Source organism: Halichondria panicea, chromosome 2 (genome assembly GCF_963675165.1).
Source record: "Halichondria panicea chromosome 2, odHalPani1.1, whole genome shotgun sequence".
Classification (NCBI taxonomy): Eukaryota; Metazoa; Porifera; class Demospongiae; order Suberitida; family Halichondriidae; genus Halichondria; species Halichondria panicea.
The window spans coordinates 6,295,491-6,313,828 of record NC_087378.1 but is presented as its reverse complement, the minus strand read 5'-3'; the positions used below and the strand labels follow the sequence as shown (position 1 = coordinate 6,313,828).

General features: G+C 42.0%; 2 protein-coding genes across 2 annotated transcripts in view; one reads left to right on the top strand and one right to left on the bottom strand.

The window, feature by feature from the left end:
- The window catches only part of LOC135331397 (protein RRP5 homolog), a 31,523-nt gene that overhangs the window by 1,220 nt on the left and 11,965 nt on the right, over nt 1–18,338 (top strand). The window contains exons 3-17 of the mRNA XM_064526536.1: nt 380–505; nt 808–978; nt 4,772–4,936; nt 5,252–5,548; nt 5,813–6,053; nt 6,290–7,261; nt 7,629–7,765; nt 8,245–8,728; nt 8,881–9,019; nt 9,351–9,483; nt 9,736–9,812; nt 10,051–10,170; nt 10,498–10,710; nt 11,239–11,295; nt 11,566–11,656. Of these exons, the coding sequence (XP_064382606.1) occupies nt 380–505; nt 808–978; nt 4,772–4,936; nt 5,252–5,548; nt 5,813–6,053; nt 6,290–7,261; nt 7,629–7,765; nt 8,245–8,728; nt 8,881–9,019; nt 9,351–9,483; nt 9,736–9,812; nt 10,051–10,170; nt 10,498–10,710; nt 11,239–11,295; nt 11,566–11,656 (3,423 nt within the window). The remainder of the gene's footprint in view (nt 1–379; nt 506–807; nt 979–4,771; nt 4,937–5,251; nt 5,549–5,812; nt 6,054–6,289; nt 7,262–7,628; nt 7,766–8,244; nt 8,729–8,880; nt 9,020–9,350; nt 9,484–9,735; nt 9,813–10,050; nt 10,171–10,497; nt 10,711–11,238; nt 11,296–11,565; nt 11,657–18,338) is intronic.
- LOC135331400 (carbohydrate sulfotransferase 11-like) lies at nt 1,329–4,519 on the bottom strand. The gene is made up of 4 exons (XM_064526540.1): nt 4,349–4,519; nt 3,135–3,309; nt 2,838–2,981; nt 1,329–2,192 (listed from the first exon to the last, which is right to left on the bottom strand). The coding sequence occupies exons 1-4, from the start codon at nt 4,477–4,479 to the stop codon at nt 1,434–1,436; spliced, it is 1,209 nt and encodes a 402-aa protein (XP_064382610.1). The 5' UTR covers nt 4,480–4,519; the 3' UTR covers nt 1,329–1,433.

Genomic DNA, 18,338 nt, shown 5'->3' with positions numbered 1-18,338 from the left:
CTCATAGTGAAATAGCTCCAGTCTAGTCCAGTAGATCAGTTTCAGAGGGTAATTTATTGGAATCCATCTACCGTATAGCGAGACATTTTCGTAAGGTGCAAAATTTTGCATTTTTCGCGGGCAGAGCAGTTAACGCGAAAATTAAAACTGGTCGAAACTCCCACGCACCGGTATTTCACATGCAAAGCTCTTGGTGGGTGTGGTTTCCTGGCATTGAAATGCGAATATTACAACCCACGAACATTTCTTTTGAGGGCTCTCGTGCCAAATAGCGAAAATTTGCCTATATGGTATATCTATGTTGGTTTTAGTGTTACTGTAGTAAGGTTAATTGTAAAAAACGTACATACTGATACCTCCCCATCCATTTTCTGGTCAGGGTGGAGATGAAGAGAAAGATCCTGTAGATAAAGCCCCATCAAAGAAGCGGGCCAAACTTTCAGCTGGTGAGTCAGACTCGTCACAAGGGAAACCTGGCAAATTTCTCAACATTATGACTGCAAAGGTAAGTGAATAGAGTACACGTTCAGTATTAGCACTGAATGGTACTGAACAACAACGAAGTCATCCGTTTTGTAGATGTAGCTAGTAAGGTTGCTGTCGTAGGTGAAAATAAGAGGGACGTACTGCATGTTCACCACATGGTTGTGTTAATTGCATGTGGAGTCACATCCATACAAAAATATATTTATTAACAAGTTTGCTGCCTAGATGAATAATTAAATAGCGAGTTAATACAACCATGGCAAATTGTCAGATTTTAGTATTGTTTGCGTCCTTTCTGTCACTGTGTCCCCCGTCCCACAGAAGCTGCTCCCGGGAGTGGTCATCCTGGGTGCTGTGTTGGAGGTGCATGAGTTCGAGGTCATAGTCTCCCTACCCTTCAACCTGAGGGGCAGTGTTGCCGTTAGTGATATCTCCGACCAGCTGTCACAGCGACTGGCCACTGAGGCGGAAAGACTTGAGCTCGAGGAGGAGGTGTGTGAGCATTGCTATGTACTTGTTATAATATTCTGTATAGTGAGCGTAAAATTGAGTAGGGGCATGGTTTTGTGTTTGAGAAAAAAATTGGATTTTGATTATGAACGTGTGCAATTATAATTCGGGATTGTAGTTTAGACTTAACATTCACGATATAGTTTTGACTGCCGGAGCTCTGTGATGTTTTATTGTATACTCACCTACTTATGTATAAGGTCACCGCATCGACAAGTTCACGTTCAGTATGTACCCTGCATGGTTTTCTTACAGTATGTCGTCTAGTATTTTGACGGTACTTACATGTAAATACAGTACTACATGTAGCGTATACACACTTATGTCTGAGATGCGTAACAAAATGGAAACGTATTATTCCTTAGTTTAATTAGCAACAAACTGTATAATAAAATTAATAATAAGTATAAATGACATATGATTTAGGTGGTGTAATGTCAGTCATATGGCAATGTTAGATCGTTGTCAATATTAAGTATTTTCTTGTGGCTATTTCTCTCATTGGGGAAGATGTGGTAGTAGAAGTCTAAATCTTGTGAAAGCTTTCTCAAGACATTAACTCTTTGCTCGAGGTTTAATTGACTGTATAGCTCCTTGGTTACCTTTGCTGTATAATCACTTCCTTGCTTGACGTAGTAACCTTCCCGTAAGAAGTTCGGGTTGCCATGGATCTTGGCTAACAATACTCGTGCATCTCGGTTGAACGTTTTAAAGTTACCATAGTAATCGTAGCGTACTCTACAAGGAGAACAGAGGTTGTATATCGGCTCAAAATGTGCATCATGTCGTGCACTTGTGTTGACCCAGTAATCCACGAAGTCTGGGAACGAAATGGCTACTTTTGTAACTCCTCCTTCCCTGAACCACTCCCGATAATCATCCAGGTGTGTGAATTTGTATGTCTCCATTTTTACCCAGTTGTAGCGAGGTGTCCATGGCTCAAGACCTTGTAGTGGGTGCTTTTCCACTTTGTCTCTGTAGCCGCTTGCAAGTCTTTCCAATGGATTTCGATACATCAAATATTTATAGTGGCTATGCAGTGCCTTCTCCTGTTTTTTGCTGTCAAGTTGACTTATTGTATTGGACTCCACAGTGTCTCGAATTATTTCGTTTACGGGACCGGTCCACTCGATTATGGACGTATTCAGTTTTCCTGCACTAGCTAAGAATGCTATCTTGAGGTGGGTGCACCCTGTCTGTGTGTGTGTGTGGATAATAGTGAATATCTTTTATTGGTGTTGCTATGGTACATAGATCACCTGATATAAAACATACTTACACTCTGCCAATTTGCTGGTGTTTACCGTATTACTAGAATGTTTTGCGAGCATCGTGAGCTTTGCAATGTTTGATCAATTCGCAACAATAAAATCCGCAAAACCTAAATTATTACTAGTAAATACACACGATCCTTGCCAGAACGCAATAGTTAGATCGCAAAGGGTCAAATTTTCTGCTGATTTGGCTCATTCGCAAAGGTTTTTCACCCGCAAAACATTCTAGTAATACAGTAGTAATCAAGAGGATTATGTCCCTAATGTCTGTAACTATAGCTACATGTATCACTCTTGGGTAGACAAACAGTGGCTGCAATAAAGGGTAATAAGAGGTGGCCTGCTAAAACACATATACTATGGAGCCTTTGGGGCCTATACACTTTGCTGTATTGCAGATGGTGATAGGGTGATCTAATATAGGGTAACCTAGCCTCGTCCAATTAAGCTGTCAAATATAACGCTACGGTCTGAAAATATTTTTCTCCTTCCGTTTTAAGAAAAATCAGCCTTGAGACGAGGCAAGGGTGGCGAAACTTTCACTGTACCAGAGGAGAAGTTTTTCACCTTTGGTGGAGCACAGTAGAGCACTCTAGTATCTTTGTTTAGCAGCAGAATGTTGTATAGTATATCCCCTTCTTCTGGTAGAGTTAGTCTCTGTGTTTTTAGGTTGTATCTCTCGCAGAACTTTTCTACTCGCACTTGTTGAAACTGCACAGAGAGAGGAGATCGTACAGTGAAAGTGTACAGTACAGTACAGTAAATAGCACAGCTGTAGCCATAACATTTATACCTACAGCTGTTTGGGTCGTAGAGGGGGGGAGGGGAGCATTACAATGGCAGTGTAAATTTTATTTTCCTTACCTTTGCTCGTTGTGCAATTATATCGATCTTTCTTTTAGGAATTTTCTTGTCCACAGCCCGTTCTGACGTCCCTACTGTTTTGCTCTTATTTTGTGGCGGTACTGTGTGGCGGTAATGCAATAATGTTTTGCTTGACGGTAATGCAATACTTTTTGCATAGTTGTTCTTGAGTGCTCTGTGTGTGTGTGGATGATGATGATACTGGTCAGTTCAAGCTTACAGATTGCATTATTGCCCGAGGCTATTGATTGGTAGCTGCAAGAGTGAGAAGAGAGCTGCAAGGCTCTGCTGATGGCAGCGATTGAACTTGTATGGCTTTGGCAGCTTTGGCTATGGCTTGGCAGCTTTGTATGGCTTTGGCACCTCGGTTGAGGTGCCAAAGCTACATAACATAAAGCTACTAATAGCGTTTATTTATCATTAATATTAATTTTGATGAACATAATTATTTGCATTAATTGGCTGCATGCAGGCAGAATCCAGAATTCAAAGAGTGGGAGATCAAATAAAATAAAAAAACGATTGATGCCAAAAGTTTAAGCCTAAGATTAATGGCTGCATCAGTATAGAGCTTTGCAGCTCTCTTCTCACTGTTGTAGCTACCAATAGCTAGCGTTCTAGTGCAGAGCTAACTACTAAGTAGAGTATCAACACTCGGTAAACAAGTTTGGCTACGTGCTCTTCTGAAAAGGCTGCAATGGCATTCCAAGTAGGCATAACTCGAGAACCAAGCATTATTTTGCAAATCCACGAATTAAAATCCAAGAAAACATGACTAGAAGCCTATAGAAACTCTTACTTGCACTTTATTGATCCTTGAGCAGCTGCAGCAATCTACACAGACAGACACACAAACACACTACCGTATACCTCGCTTGCGCATGCGCACCGAGGCATAATTACTAGAGCACTGACCCCAATCATTCTACTATAATTAGTCACTCTTTCCACTGTTCCTGGTATGGGATCACTTCAGCTGTAAATACCTACCTCAAATAAAGGCCGCTGGTAGATCTAGCTAGCCAAGCAGCCAATGTGCAAGCAAACGTCTTAGCTATTATTGGAACAAATCTGCCACTATTAAAATGAAAGCACCGCTGGTGCTGATGCCTCGGTGGAGGTGCAAAGCTACATAACCTACATTGTACATGTATATTATAATAAAAAGGTATTGAATTTACCAAGTCAGTTGTACCAAGAGTTTTTGGTTGTACCTTGTCTTAACTCCATTGTGAACGTGTGTACTCGGTGTAGAATCCTTGTCAGCTGTGTAGTGTAGAGCACCTCCTGTAATTAGTATCAGCCCTAGAGCTAGTAGCATCTTTCGTCTACGTCGAAGTATCATGTCAGTTTATTTGTGGCCTAACTATTGAGGGAGGCAACAACTTTGGGGGTGTGACAACTTTGGGGGTGTGTTTCAGTGGCTATAATTATGAGTATAATTATGTTATTCATTCATTCACACATATGTCTGTAGATGTGAGTTTAGGGGTGTGTCCCAGTTTTGCACTGCCTATAATATGCTAGTACTTCAGTACTTCAGTGTTGTGATTGCTACTGTGTGCACTCTAAATTTGTGGATAAATGGGTTGCTCGGTCATTTTTGCCAATTAATGCTTTTCCTATCACCCCTCTAGAGTGAGGGTGCTCCCGGCACACCTCCCTCTTTGTCTGCCCTGTTTGCTCGGGGGCAGCTGCTGACGTGTTATGTTCTGACCGTGGACGGAGGGAGGGTCTCTCTCTCACTCAACCCTCGGCTAGTCAATGCTCCCCTCACTCAGGGAGATATTAAACCAGGAATAGTAAGTGTGCAGCTGATATGTTAATGAAGCCTCCAATTGTGAATCTTTTAGGGGAGTGCACACTCAATCATAATTATTTTGCCCTATGTATGTCCTTTATTTGGAGGGTATTTTGTACAGGGACAAATTTCTGGTACTAAAATTTGTACAGAATCCCTCTTATTCAGGCATCCCCTAAAAATTATTCTTGGCTATTGAGACTATACATGTACCCCTCCACTACTTTTAACCTAGCTCTCATTTCCCCTGTAAATTTACTCTTAGCCATAAGTGAACTATATTAATGTGTAGTTTTCCTCATACGTCGCATGACAGATTCTCCCTGGTTCGGTGAAGAGCATTGAAGATCATGGCTACATCATAGACTTCAGTGTTGAGGGCAAGACAGGTTTCCTGCTCAAGAAGAACGCTATGGAGGTTGTCAAAGGGAAGGGAAAGTCCCTCAGTTTGGGGCAGGTGGTGGGGTGTCTTGTATTGCAAGGAGCCGACGCTAGGGCCGTTCCAGTTAGTGTTAACCCCACACAAGTGAACGGGTCTTTGTTGTCAGGGGATACACTGATTGGAGTCAATGCTCTGTTGCCTGGAGTCCTGGTCAATTCTGCTGTCAAAGAGGTGAACACCCAAATAGTTACACGTACATGTATATCTGCATAAAAATGAATGAGTCATATATATATATATATATATATATATACCATAAGAAATATGAAGTCATGCAAGTTCTCAGCCGTTATATATAGTTTGTTTATAGTTTGTCATTGACAGTTAACTTGAGCTAATTTTTGATTGGTAGGAGACATTTTGAAAGAGTAGTACAGGCAATACATCAGTAAGAGATTCTAGCTATAAGTAATTGATATCTTGTACGTTTCTCAGGTTGGGCTCAATGGTTTGATGATGTCATTCCTGGGAGGTCTTGAGGGAACTGTGAGCACACGCCATCTCCAGAACCCGGGTGAACTCACCACTGACAAATACCACCTCAAGAAGAAGTTCAAAGCGAGGATTCTCTGGGTTGATATGGCAACCAAGACAGCTGGACTCACATTACAAAAGCAGATTGTATCTGGCAGCTCATTTGCATTTAAAGGTCTAGAAGTGGGAGACAAATTTGGAGGTAAGCACATATAACATTATACATCTGTGTACAGGTGTATTGATCGCGATTCATTATGTGTGTGCATGTATCTACATTCATATATAGTGACCACCTCACTTATTGAGGCCACTCAGTACTGTTCGTTACTAACATGATCGCAGAAGGCTCACCATACTCTTTGCTACAATGCTATGTAGTTTCTGTGACCTCTGACCTCACATGACGATTCACACGGTGTACACTCTCCCCTACAGCTGCCAAAGTCGTTCACATTGATCGCTCGAAAGGACTATATTTAGAACTCGGCAGTGACATAATTGGGTACGCCCCTTCCTGGATGCTTGTTGACGAGAAGGACAAAACGGCACAAGAGCTCACCAAATCGACCCATCGCACTGGCACCATACACACTTGCCGTCTCGTCCAGTTTAACCTGCTTGACGGGTGCCCCATCGTCAGCCTCCAGCCGTCGGTCATTGAGAAGCCTTACATGCGGTACTCTGACCTCTCTGTGGGTGAGGCCGTGGAAGGGAAAGTGGAACGATTCGGAGAGTTTGGAATGATTGTCGGTCTAACTGACATGATTCGTGGCTTGTGTACGCGGACACACCTCTCTGACACCCGGGCAATTATGAAACAGCCTCGTAAGAAGTACAAGGAAGGGTCAAAGGTCAAAGCTCGTGTATTGTCTGTGGACCCAATGCAGAATCGTCTGTTACTGACATGTAAGAAGAGTCTAATTCGCGACAGCTGTGAGCCGCTAACATGCTACACACAGGCCATGCCTGGAGAGGTGAGACAGGGGGTGATCTCGTCGGTGCGTGATTTCGGTTGTATTGTGGGTTTCTTTAACGGAGTAAGGGGAATTGTGTTGAAGTCGGAGCTTGGACTAGACAAATCTGTGCCAGATATCTCCTCTATTTTATGGCCTGGCCAGCCGGTCGAGTGTCGTGTGTTAGAGTGTGATGCAGACAAACAGAGGCTGCTGCTGTCTCTACGAGTGGACAATTTGGCAGCTGTCAGCGTTGCCGGGGGTGCTAGTGTGAAGGTGGAGGGTTTCGTGAATGCTGAGGTGACTGGCATTGCGTCCAATGGAATTAATCTAAAGTGTTGTGTTACCGGCGAAGTGTTGTTCCTGTCCACCCTCCATCTGTCTGACCACACCCATCATTGTGCACACCTCTTGAGCATACATCAGGCGCACTTGGAGAAATGCGTCAAGAAAGGTAAGTTATAGTTGCTTGCGTAGATCGATATTGTATTGCAGACCTTTTCTACATGCATAATTATAATAATATATAATAATAATTATATATAATTATAATTATATATAATTATATATAATTATATACACAGTTCTTCATTTGCTTTTAAATATATACCCATTGACTGCAGTGGCGTGTGTGTACAGCTCTACATAATTAATTGTACGTGTTACATGATTTTACAGTGTAGAATATCTCCCTAAAAATGTTCCTATATATAAGGTTGCCTCTAATATTATTAGACATCATACTTATGTAGTATATAGTCAGCAGCATTCATTATGTTTGCCTCTTTATAATGGAACCCTCTTGTGAATTCCTCCTCTAGGCAAGCCATACATACTGGAAGGTCTTCTAGTGCTGAGTGAGAGAGCCACCTACAAACCTGCTCAAGTCACTCTCAAGAGAACTCTGGCTAGGCACTCACAAGACACTGGCTTCATCAAGGAGCTCACTGCCTTCAAGGTACTCATGTGTATAATTGATTGTGCAATTATACTTCCAGTATACATGTACATGTACATGTAGGTCACTATCGAACGTAGTGCTAATTTTATCGACTTTCCGGTTCTGAAGTAATTGTTTCTATCTTTTGGGTGCTTCCCCGGCCATTCTTATGATTAGCTTTCTGCAATGTTACGTATTTGGACTGAGCTGCATAATTTTTCTGTATACCGAGTTTCGAATGCGGACATTTTTTTTAGATTGCAAGGTTTCCGTATAGGTGGCAAACAAAATACTCGCAAAGGAAAAAGCATGCGTATGCATTTTGTTAGATTCTTGTAGATTAGCTTCGCACTCAAAACCAGCTGTACAGTAAAGATTTGACCAGCAAGGACTCTGTATTTTCTATTGGAAGTTCTCAACTGTCAGTGCCCCTCTACACTATTGGTGTTTATACTAATGTACCATATACATGCAATAACTATTCTCCCTCTATCCAGGTTGGAACGATACAGCCAGGGGTAGTGAAGAAGCTGATGCCGTACGGGTGCTTCATTGAATTCCCCCACCAGCTGTCTGGGTTAGCCCCTACCAAGTACCTCACTAACGAGTTTGTGTCCGGCCCCGCTGGCCTCTACCAGGAGATGCAAACAGTTTGGAGCAAAGTGATGCAGGTTGACGATGTGAATGGAAAGCTTCTCTTGTCCCTCCGACCTTCTGACTTAAAGTCTTCAAACACACTTGAAGAAGAAGAACTCGCTGACAAACTTTTAGCTTTGCTTAGAGAATTTGTCGAAGAAAGAGATGTAATCGTCATGGAGTTGGTCAAGTCTGCAGGAAGTATGGGAAGTTCTCTCTCGGCTCTTGCAAAAGCTTTTGTTCCTGGTAGCACTGTGACAGGTCATGTGACCTCAGTGGGAGATCATGTGACAATTGATGTTGGGAATGGTGTTACTGGTAGAGCAAGTGCCCAAACAGCAAATGGTATGTGACTGTATAGTTACAATGTCGTGTGTGCAGCTGACCCTCAAAACGTTTTGCAACAAAGACCACCCTCTTAGTGCTAGCTATTCAGACTAGCTGTGCTGTACCAACTCATGGTGTGCATGCATGTGTTCATTGAAGTGTCCCTGCAGGTATCACCGTGGATACAAGAGCTGTGGTCACAGGCACTGTGTTGGACATAGACCTGGTTGAATGCTGTCTAGTGGTCTCTCTAAACCAGGGGTTACTACTACCCACCCACGGCCGAGTGCTGAGGTCAGCCAGTAAGAGGTGAGTGAAAAGTAACCTACTCAGTATGCTTTCTGCAGGTTTCACTAATAAAAGTCACTCCAATACTTCATTTGTTACTCGTTACATGTGTATATGTAGTTGCAATTGTGACTAGCCATTCCGCTCTAAACCCCATTGTTAGCCTCATCCCTCCTTTGTTATTTGTACATACATACTGTACTGTATGTGTCACAAGAGAGCACAGCTGGGGGTACATGTATTGAGCTAAGTACTGCAACTAACATGTGCAGCTTGTAAACAGCTAGCCTCGTCCATTGTAACTACACCAGCTATTTGAACTGTATTCATGTTGCCCCTGCCCCGTATCCAGTAAGAGGAAGAGTATTGCAAGTGAGATAGTCGAGCCAAAGGAAGCTACTGTCGAGTACAAGACCACATCTCACTTTATCCTCTCATATGACAAGGCAGCTGGTCGTGCACTAGCGTATGGAGTCATGGACTCAGTGAGTGTGGGTGGAATTTCAGGACTGTAGTTTTGTGTGATCGTTGGAACATTTACAAATTATACAAGGGGCACTTAAATTATATAGTCATTCATCCACATGGGATAAAATATGTAGTTACTCATCCTCGATCATGGTAAAAGATGAACAGTAGTATAGTAGCTTAGGTAGTACAATATAGAAACTTGTTTAATGCTTAAAACTCTATTTGTATGCGTACCTATGTCAAGAGACTTGTTGTACTGTTCATAGGGTCAGATTGGAGTCTTGCCCACCTATTTCAAGGATATCAAGATTGGGCAGAAGGTCTCCACAACTACCCTCTCAAGGTGTGTTACCGAATGTGTACAGAAATCCTAGCAAAGACTGTAGAATATCGCTGCATCACCTTACATATGTAATATGTGTAGTGCACAGTGTTGTCGTATTGAAAACGATACCACACATGCTTCAGTGCTAGTAGAATTTGAATGTGGTCTGACTGAATTCGAATACATGTAGCTGACTGTTGAATTCCATACTTAACTGTTGTGATCTCTCACCCTGTATCGCTACATTCTCTTACAGAGCTGAAGGTAGTGGTGGTTCTCTGCCAGTCCTGCTCATGAAGGAGCCCTCGATGGCGGTCAGTGGAGGAGGAGGAGAGTCGGTGTACAACATCAAGGCCGGTGACATCATCAATGTCAAGTAAGCCACGGCATAACTCTCTTGTTATTGTACTAGACAATAATCATGACCCCGTGCAATGTACAGGCAATATGAATTGATGTACATGCATGTGTGCACGATATTGACGTTAGTAGTGACGACTCACGTTAGTATTATGTTTAGTTGTTGTTGTTTTTTGCGTTTTAGTTTACCAACACGTGTGTGATTATACTGTGCAGATGAGCAGTCTATTATTTGGCAGTGCATGTTACTCCTTTGTAAGTAACAAGAATTTGGAGAAGATTATAAACAATGAAAAGGTTGCTATAATTATGATAGTTCAACTGTGTATTGCCCTCCTCCCAGAGTGCACTCCATGAAGGCGACCCAAGTGGATGTGCGCTACCACCTCATGAAGGGCAGAATACACGTCACACTCTGTGAGAACGTGGAGAAGGATTGTGATGATGTCATTGTGACATCACCAAGAAAAAAGGGCATGTCCGTGCTGAGGGGGATAAAGGTTGGGGACCAGCTACAAGCCAGAGTGATCAAAATCAAGGCACGTCAGATTGAAGGGTAGGTTGCTTTTTAACTTTAAGTGTAGAATAAATTTATTCTGGGAGGATTGACACTAGCTGTGTTTAGTTGTGTATCACTTTGCAATGGAACGTTGCTTACTGCTACTCCAGGGCTGCATTGAGGGGGGCGGGGCGAGGGGGGTAATTCGCCCCCCTAGGATCTGGCCGATTCATTTGTACTGCTATACCGTATGGCGGGTAATTTTCGCGGGGTAAAATATTCGTTATTTTCGTGGGCAGGCTGACCTCCACGAAATTTTATCGTAGGCGTGGCTTATCTGAACGTAGGAATGCCGTGTAGCCACGAGACTAAACGAAATTTTTACTCACGAAAACTACCGTTTCTCGAGTTGAACGAATTTTTTACCCCACAAAACTTACCCGCTATACGGTACTGAATTCTGATGACTTCGCCCCTCCTACATTTTTAATTTACCCAATTCGCCCCCCTGATCCAAAATCCTGGATGCAGCCCTGTACTCTGTGGAGATGGTGTACCGTAATACCACCTGTTGCTTCTTTCCAGGTTGGTCACTAGAAAGGGTGCAACTTTAGAAGTGCTGGAGCTGACAACTAAACCCAGGTACATGTAGTTAGTGCTATTTGTGTTGAGTTTGACCTTCATAAAGTTGTCATACTTTACTGAAATCATATACCATTGGATTCCTTGTTAAAAAGCGCTTCTATCTATATGCTGTAGAGCTAGTAAGCTCCAACCAGCTAAAAGTTAGCATTTTCCATGTAGAAGTCCCAGGCATACTTGGTTATATTGGTCAATTTGTGCCAGGTGTGTGTTTGCTATGTACTGTTGACTGGAGGGTGCCATGTTAAGCCCAGTTGTGTGTGTGTGCAGTTTGATGGACCCTGCTGTGGAAGTGGATGGTGACAGTTTACTGAAGAAGAGCTACTCTGTAGGGGAAGAGGTTGCTGCAGTTATCACACAGGTGACCATGGCATGACATACGTACATGTATATGATTGAGATCTCTGGCTACATGGTCTCCATTCTGAGCTGTACGAAAATATAGAATGCTACTGGGTATAGTTTATCCGAAAAAATACAGTAAACATATTCGTGTAGTATACTGTACTTATACCATGATGCCATGGAATATCAAGGTGTACATACACCTTCCAGTGATGTACTGTACATCCATGTGCATTAATGTGGTCACCTAAAGCAGATCACGGCAAGGCTTCGTTCGATACTCCGACTTTCTCTTTTATTATGGACTATTGCTACATGTATATATATAAAGCACACAATGCGTGCACAGCAGATATCAAAGAGTGTTGACCACGGCACTACTCGTGGTTTGTCACAGTACAATATACGTGTACATGTATCTTAGTGTGTAGTGCAGTTGTATGTACGTAGAACTGCCCTCGGGTATACCTCCATGGTATAACTATTACATACTGAAGTGAAACATTGATTGAAAAAGAACATAATGTATATAATTTAGTTTTGTATTATATCTTTTGAAGTGACTAATAACTATAGCAGTGATGTTTTCTCGAATCTCCGGTTCCTGGTGTGCCTTACTTCCAGACTACCTCGTAGAATGTCTATATATAGGAACCACTACTCTCTTGATGATGATGATGATGATGATGATGAGATACGAGTTGATGGTGACAAAGCTATTTTTGGATACAGCGATCCTTGTGAAATAATTAATTATAAGCCCGTTAGCAGAACCATAGCGAAAATCATAGAGTACGTAGCAGTGGACAGTACTGAATCGTTTGGCAACTATCATACTCAGTAACTGTATGCTAAACAACTGCCAGCACTTCAACCCAATGTGTTGTTGAAAGAGCTAGGGATCAACAAGAGTGGACGGATGTGGCTATAGCAAGGTTGCAGTAGTGACCGGTGCAGTGGGTCGTGGAGCCACTACATGTATACATGTAGGATGGTTGCTGTGTTCGAGCAGGAAGTAACAAGAACACTTGGTGTTTGCAATGCTCAAATTACAGCCTGAAGTTTAAATATGCATGGGAGTTTGTGGCCTATGAGGACATCACTGCTACTTCAGTTTGCTTGTGAGTTCTCAATACAATACTATGTGTTTAGAGTACTAAATCTACTATGAACACTACACAGTCTGCCCTAAGACCCCAAATGTTGTAAGACAGGAAGTGCTACAAGTTGCCTCATGAATATATTAATGAGAACAGTTTTTCTTTATTTTTGTTATAAATAAAGGTTTTTAGAGCTAGCTAAGTTGAAATATGTAACAAGAATACAGTTTAACATATGGATAACACTTTGAATTGAGAAAATGGGTCCAAATAGCATAAAGTTGTGTAAAATGATTACGGGAAGTTCGAGAGTTTGAGCAAGCTGTTCACCATCAACGTAGCAAGCTAAAAATTGGTTGAACGATTAACAAGGATCTAAATAACAACATATTCAAGGTAATTGCCATACAAATGAACGGTGTTGGCAGACCAGCTACACAAAGTTCGACATTAATACACAACTTGACAAGAGCATAGAACACATCATGAATGACTTTAAGCCTTCTAGTTTGCTGCCAAAGCATGCACATTAATCAGATGTACTATTTGATACTTTGAGCAATCACTGATTCCTTTCACATCTGGAGATATGGAGCCATGAGTACCACCAACCACAGAGACTATTCAGAATGGGCCAACTTCGACAGTTTGCGCAAGCTGTTTACACTATCTCAATCTATTCCAAACTTGCAGAGTCAACACATTCCATATTGAACTGATACATATCCAAGTAACAAGTTCTAGCTCAGTAAATGGTCTGTGTTATGAGCTTTGGAAATCCAGAAAAAATCACCGTGAACTGTGCTTCACTACAGTGTTAATTGAGGTACATGACCACAAAAATGTTATTATCAGCCTGGCAAACATAGATTACACAGATCTGGACAGCTTGATCTAGCTTCAGAGGAGGTTGGACGCGCGTCATTCAGAGTCATAATATCATGTGACACAACTTTAATTGCTGATTGCTTGCGTATGTACACGTTAAGTACGCAAAGGACGACAGCATGACTAGCTATGGGATTTATTCGAGAAACTTCTGAGCTAGTGAAGGTGAACACTATGATATCAGTGTGAACTGGCTGTAAGAATATTCCTATGGATGAATTTATGAGGTCAAATGTAGAACTAGAGCTGGATAATTTCAACACTTTCGACAACAAAGTGTTTGTTGTTTGGAATTGGAATCTTCTACCACCAGATATACCACCATCAATGTCTACAACAAATAGTACAGCTGCTGCTGATGATGTCGATCACCAAGGTATTGATGATGTCAATGACCAAGAAGGCGTTGTGTTTAGGACAGTATTGGATCTGCAAAAGAGGAGCAGTACCAACGCATCTGGCTGAAGTGAATAGATTACACAGCAAAGGCATACCCATTGAAGTAAGAGTGCCACACGAGGCATCGAATCGGTACGACTTACGTGCCATAGCAGTTCAAGTTTTTCTTGACTCAAAATGGAATCATATAGGATACGTCGTTAGAGAAGTGTTGGAGAGTGTCCACTGAGCGATGCACGAAGACATAAACTAGATTGGACAACATTTTTATTGCACTGGCGATCTCCTGGTTGGTATTGTGGAATAAAGATTATAAAAAGAGGAAGATGGGGTGACATTGTACACACATTTCAAGGCAAAAAGATGTAAAAGACATTAATCACTATATATATTAATTGTATGTAGTATTGTGTTTTATTATTGTTGCTGTCCATATGAATGTTCATTTGATATTTGAGACGTGTACATTGATTAGGTAAGGGTGGTAGGTTGATGGCGATATTGTGAAAGGTGGCTCTAACACTTAGACTATATATTTCTAACAGGAAGAGTTGCTATTCGACAACCATTGCTTAGTGCGAGTTGTTCCCGTCTTGGAGCTCGGAGGGGTTCCTTAGCTTTTACAATGGGTGCATTGAGAGTTTTCCACAGGTTTTCAGTGTGGTTGAAGCTCGGCAATTCTTCTTCATAATAATTTTATTTTGGCTGTAGCTATCTGGATTCCCCTGTCAACACTTGTGGCCACAGCTGCTGGTTGATTTGCACCTTGGTCAATAGCAAGCTTTTGCTCTGTCTGAACACTGCTGAGCCTGAGAGGCTAATGTTTGAAGAGGAATTTTTGAGGCCTTGTAGGTGTTAGCAAAGTAGGACTGGAAACATGCCTTGGTCTTTTTCCATTGCCCTCCATCTTCCCACACGCCCGCAATCTATATTCTACACGCAAACAAAATTACTGCTGACTTGGCAGAAAGAAAGTGCTGACATGACTAAAAAAGGATCTGCTAGGATCCCTTTATAATTATATTCATCATTTATCACATGATTTATTATTACAAAGTATGACGCGCGTCCAACCTCCTCTGATCTAGCTTATACAGTACATCATTATTCTCATACATACCTTGTGTTGTTGTTGTTTTCATTCATGCTGCAGTTGGCTACACATGACTGAGTCTTGTTGTAGTTTTATGACAATTTATTACATCATCATTATGAATATCATTAAAATATTTGAGGTTTACATTACGTAATGCTTCCTGTCTTGTCTTAGAAATACTGGAATGTTGGGGGTCTTAGGGCAGACTGACAGCACAGAAGTAGACAACACCAGCAAAATAATGTCCTGTCAGCAAAAATCAAAAGTCACCTGACTGGGATACAAAGTGAACATCCAACACATGCATTATTATATATAGAAACACATACAAACCCTGACTTGCTGGTGTTGTCTACTTCTGTGCGGTAGTGTTCATAGTAGATTTAGTACTCTAAATGTTGGAAACTGAACTCTGACTTGTTGTAATTAGTATATTTAGCCATTACGTAATGAATTATTAGTGACCTTTGGTCTTCTAGAATATTCTTGTGTTTTTGTATTTTAAGCCACGTGTGTGACCTTTACTCTTAGTTCTGTTTTGTGATTCTGTGATGTTCTAGAAAATAACAGGTTATGGGCCCAGGCAACGCCTAAGCTGAGCAGTAGATCTAGATAACAGTAAACAGAACTCGGATCAAGATCAACGGATTTGTCGGATCAAGGATCAACGGATTTGTCCAGTCATGGAAGACAAGTGGACTGTGGATAAACTAGACGGGTCCAATTGGATCACGTGGAAATTTCAAGTGAAACATCTGTTACTGGCCAAAGGCCTATGGAAGTATGCAGATGGATCAGCTGTACTTGCGGAAGATGCAACAGTCGAACAACAAACGAAGCATCAAAGTGAATCACAGAAGGCATTCTCTGTCATTGCTATGTCAGTTAGTACATCACAATTGTACCTGATATAACCTCCTGTGAAAGACCAGAGGAAGCCTGGAATTCCCTCAAAAAACATTTCGAGAGGGAAACGTTAGCCAACAAACTTTTCCTTAAAAAGCAGTACTTTAGGAAGGAAATGAGTGAGGGAAACTGTATCAACATGCACCTAAAGGAAATGAAAGAACTGACTGACAAACTCAGCTCAATTGGAGCACCAATCTCCGAGGAAGATCAAGTTGTCACCCTCCTAGGAAGTCTGCCTTCATCATTCTCTATTGTAGTTACTGCACTTGAGGCACGCGTAGATGATCTGACACTAGACTTTGTCCAGCAGTAGCTAATACATCACGAACGCAAACTCAAAGCCCAAGAACTGAAGTCTGAGGCACCACACGATTCAGTGTTATTGGGAAATCAAAGGCGGAAGACCCCAAGGTGCTGGACTTGTGACGAACCTGGACACGTTCAACGGTTCTGTCCAAAACGAAGAGGGACGTCACAGCACCGAGCAAAGATCACTGAAGATGAAGTTGAATCAAGCAATGAAGATGAAGGAGCATTCCCAGTATCTGATGAAGTACCTGAAAACAAGTGGTTGATAGACTCCGGTGCGTCCAGTCATATGACTCCCAAGAGAGAGTATTTTTCAACGTATCGAGCATTCTCTACTCCCGAGAAAGTTGGCCTTGGTGACGGCAGAAATGTTGAAGCAGTGGGAGTTGGAACCGTCTGAGTAAACATGTTGTTTAAGGTCAGCAATAGTAAGAAAGCTGTAATGTATGATGTATTACACGTTCCGAAGCTGGCTTGCAATTTGTTCTCTGTAAGAGCAGCGGGGAACACAGTGAAATTCAATCAAGTACGATGTTGGATCAAAGGTCCCAAAGGAAGTCTTCAAGGAATGGGGTCACTAGCTGTATCAACTGAAGTGTGAAGTCGAAGTCCTAACTGACAAAGAAAATGTTTCAGTGGTAACAGAAAACTTACCAGAAGTTGACTTGTGGCATCAACGGTTAGGTCACCTGAACAAGCAACAACTCAACACTCTTGTGGATCGAAATTTAGCATCTGGCATTAAACTGTCAACAACCTCCGAGTTATCGTTTTGCGAAGGATGTGTGGAGGGAAAGATGCAGCGCAAACCCTTCAAGTCTCTGAAACATAAACAGTCGAAAAGAAAACTAGAACTCATTCATAGTGATGTGTGTGGACCATTTCAGGCAGAGTCGATTGGTGGAAGTCGCTACTTTCTCACATTTATTGACAACTATACAAGATGTGTCTCTGTCCATTTTATCGAGTACAAATCAGAAGTGTTTGAGAAGTTCAAACTATTTGAGGCAATGATGACGAAGGAGTGCGATGAGCCGATAATGAAACTGAGAACAGATAATGGGGGCGAGTACTTGTCAAAGGCATATCTCGCATCAAACGGAATGGAACACCAACTCACTGTACCTCATTCTCCCCAACAGAATGGTGTGGCCGAACGGCTAAACCGTACGCTTGTGGAATCAGCGAGAGCTATGCTATCTCATTCTAATCTACCCAATAGATTTTGGGCTGAGGCAGTATCAACTGCTGCCTATCTCAGGAATCGTACTACCACATCTGCCAACGAAGAGCAACTCACACCTTATGAGAAGTGGCATGGTCACAAGCCGGACATCAGTAATCTCAAGGTGTTTGGGTGTGCTGCCTATAGTCATGTGTCAAATGCACAAAGAAGAAAACTTGACAAGAAGGCACGAAGAATGTGTTTTGTTGGTTATAGTAAAAATCCTAAAGGATACAGATTGATCGATATTAACACTGATAAGGTCATCATCCGAAGAGATGTTGTGTTTAATGAATCTGACTTTCGATTTCTCAACCGAAAAGATGATCCTACCTGACTTGTTCGATGAGCCTGAAGATGAAGGCGTAATGTTCGATGAGCCTGAAGAAACTCGGTCGGAAGAACTACCACGTAGATCGGAACGAAACCCGGAAGAACCACTACGAAGATCGGAACGAACTGTGCAACGTCCAGACTACTATGGACATTCCGAATCTGCTGACACGACCACTACAGAATTTGCTGATACAGCAATCGTACCTGAGCACCGTGCCTGCATTATGCAAGAAATACCCGAGCCAGTATCATTTGATGAAGCACTCAAAAGTCCTCATGCAAAAGATTGGAAACTTGCAACTGACGCTGAGTATCAGTCTCTGGTCGACAACGATACTTGGGATTTGGTAGAACCCCCCGAAGGAAGAGCAGTGGTAGGCTGCAAATGGGTATTTAAAGTCAAGTATGACGGAGAAGGCAAAGTTGAACGATTTAA

Excerpts from the sequence above, each read along its gene's own strand:
- LOC135331400 (XM_064526540.1), bottom strand. The coding sequence starts at position 4,479 with ATGATACTTCGACGTAGACGAAAGATGCTACTAGCTCTAGGGCTGATA. Across the intron at positions 2,982-3,134 it reads TAATTGCACAACGAGCAAAG|TTTCAACAAGTGCGAGTAGA; the intron begins GTAAGGAAAATA and ends CTCTCTGTGCAG. Across the intron at positions 2,193-2,837 it reads TCTACTGTGCTCCACCAAAG|ACAGGGTGCACCCACCTCAA; the intron begins GTGAAAAACTTC and ends ACACACACACAG.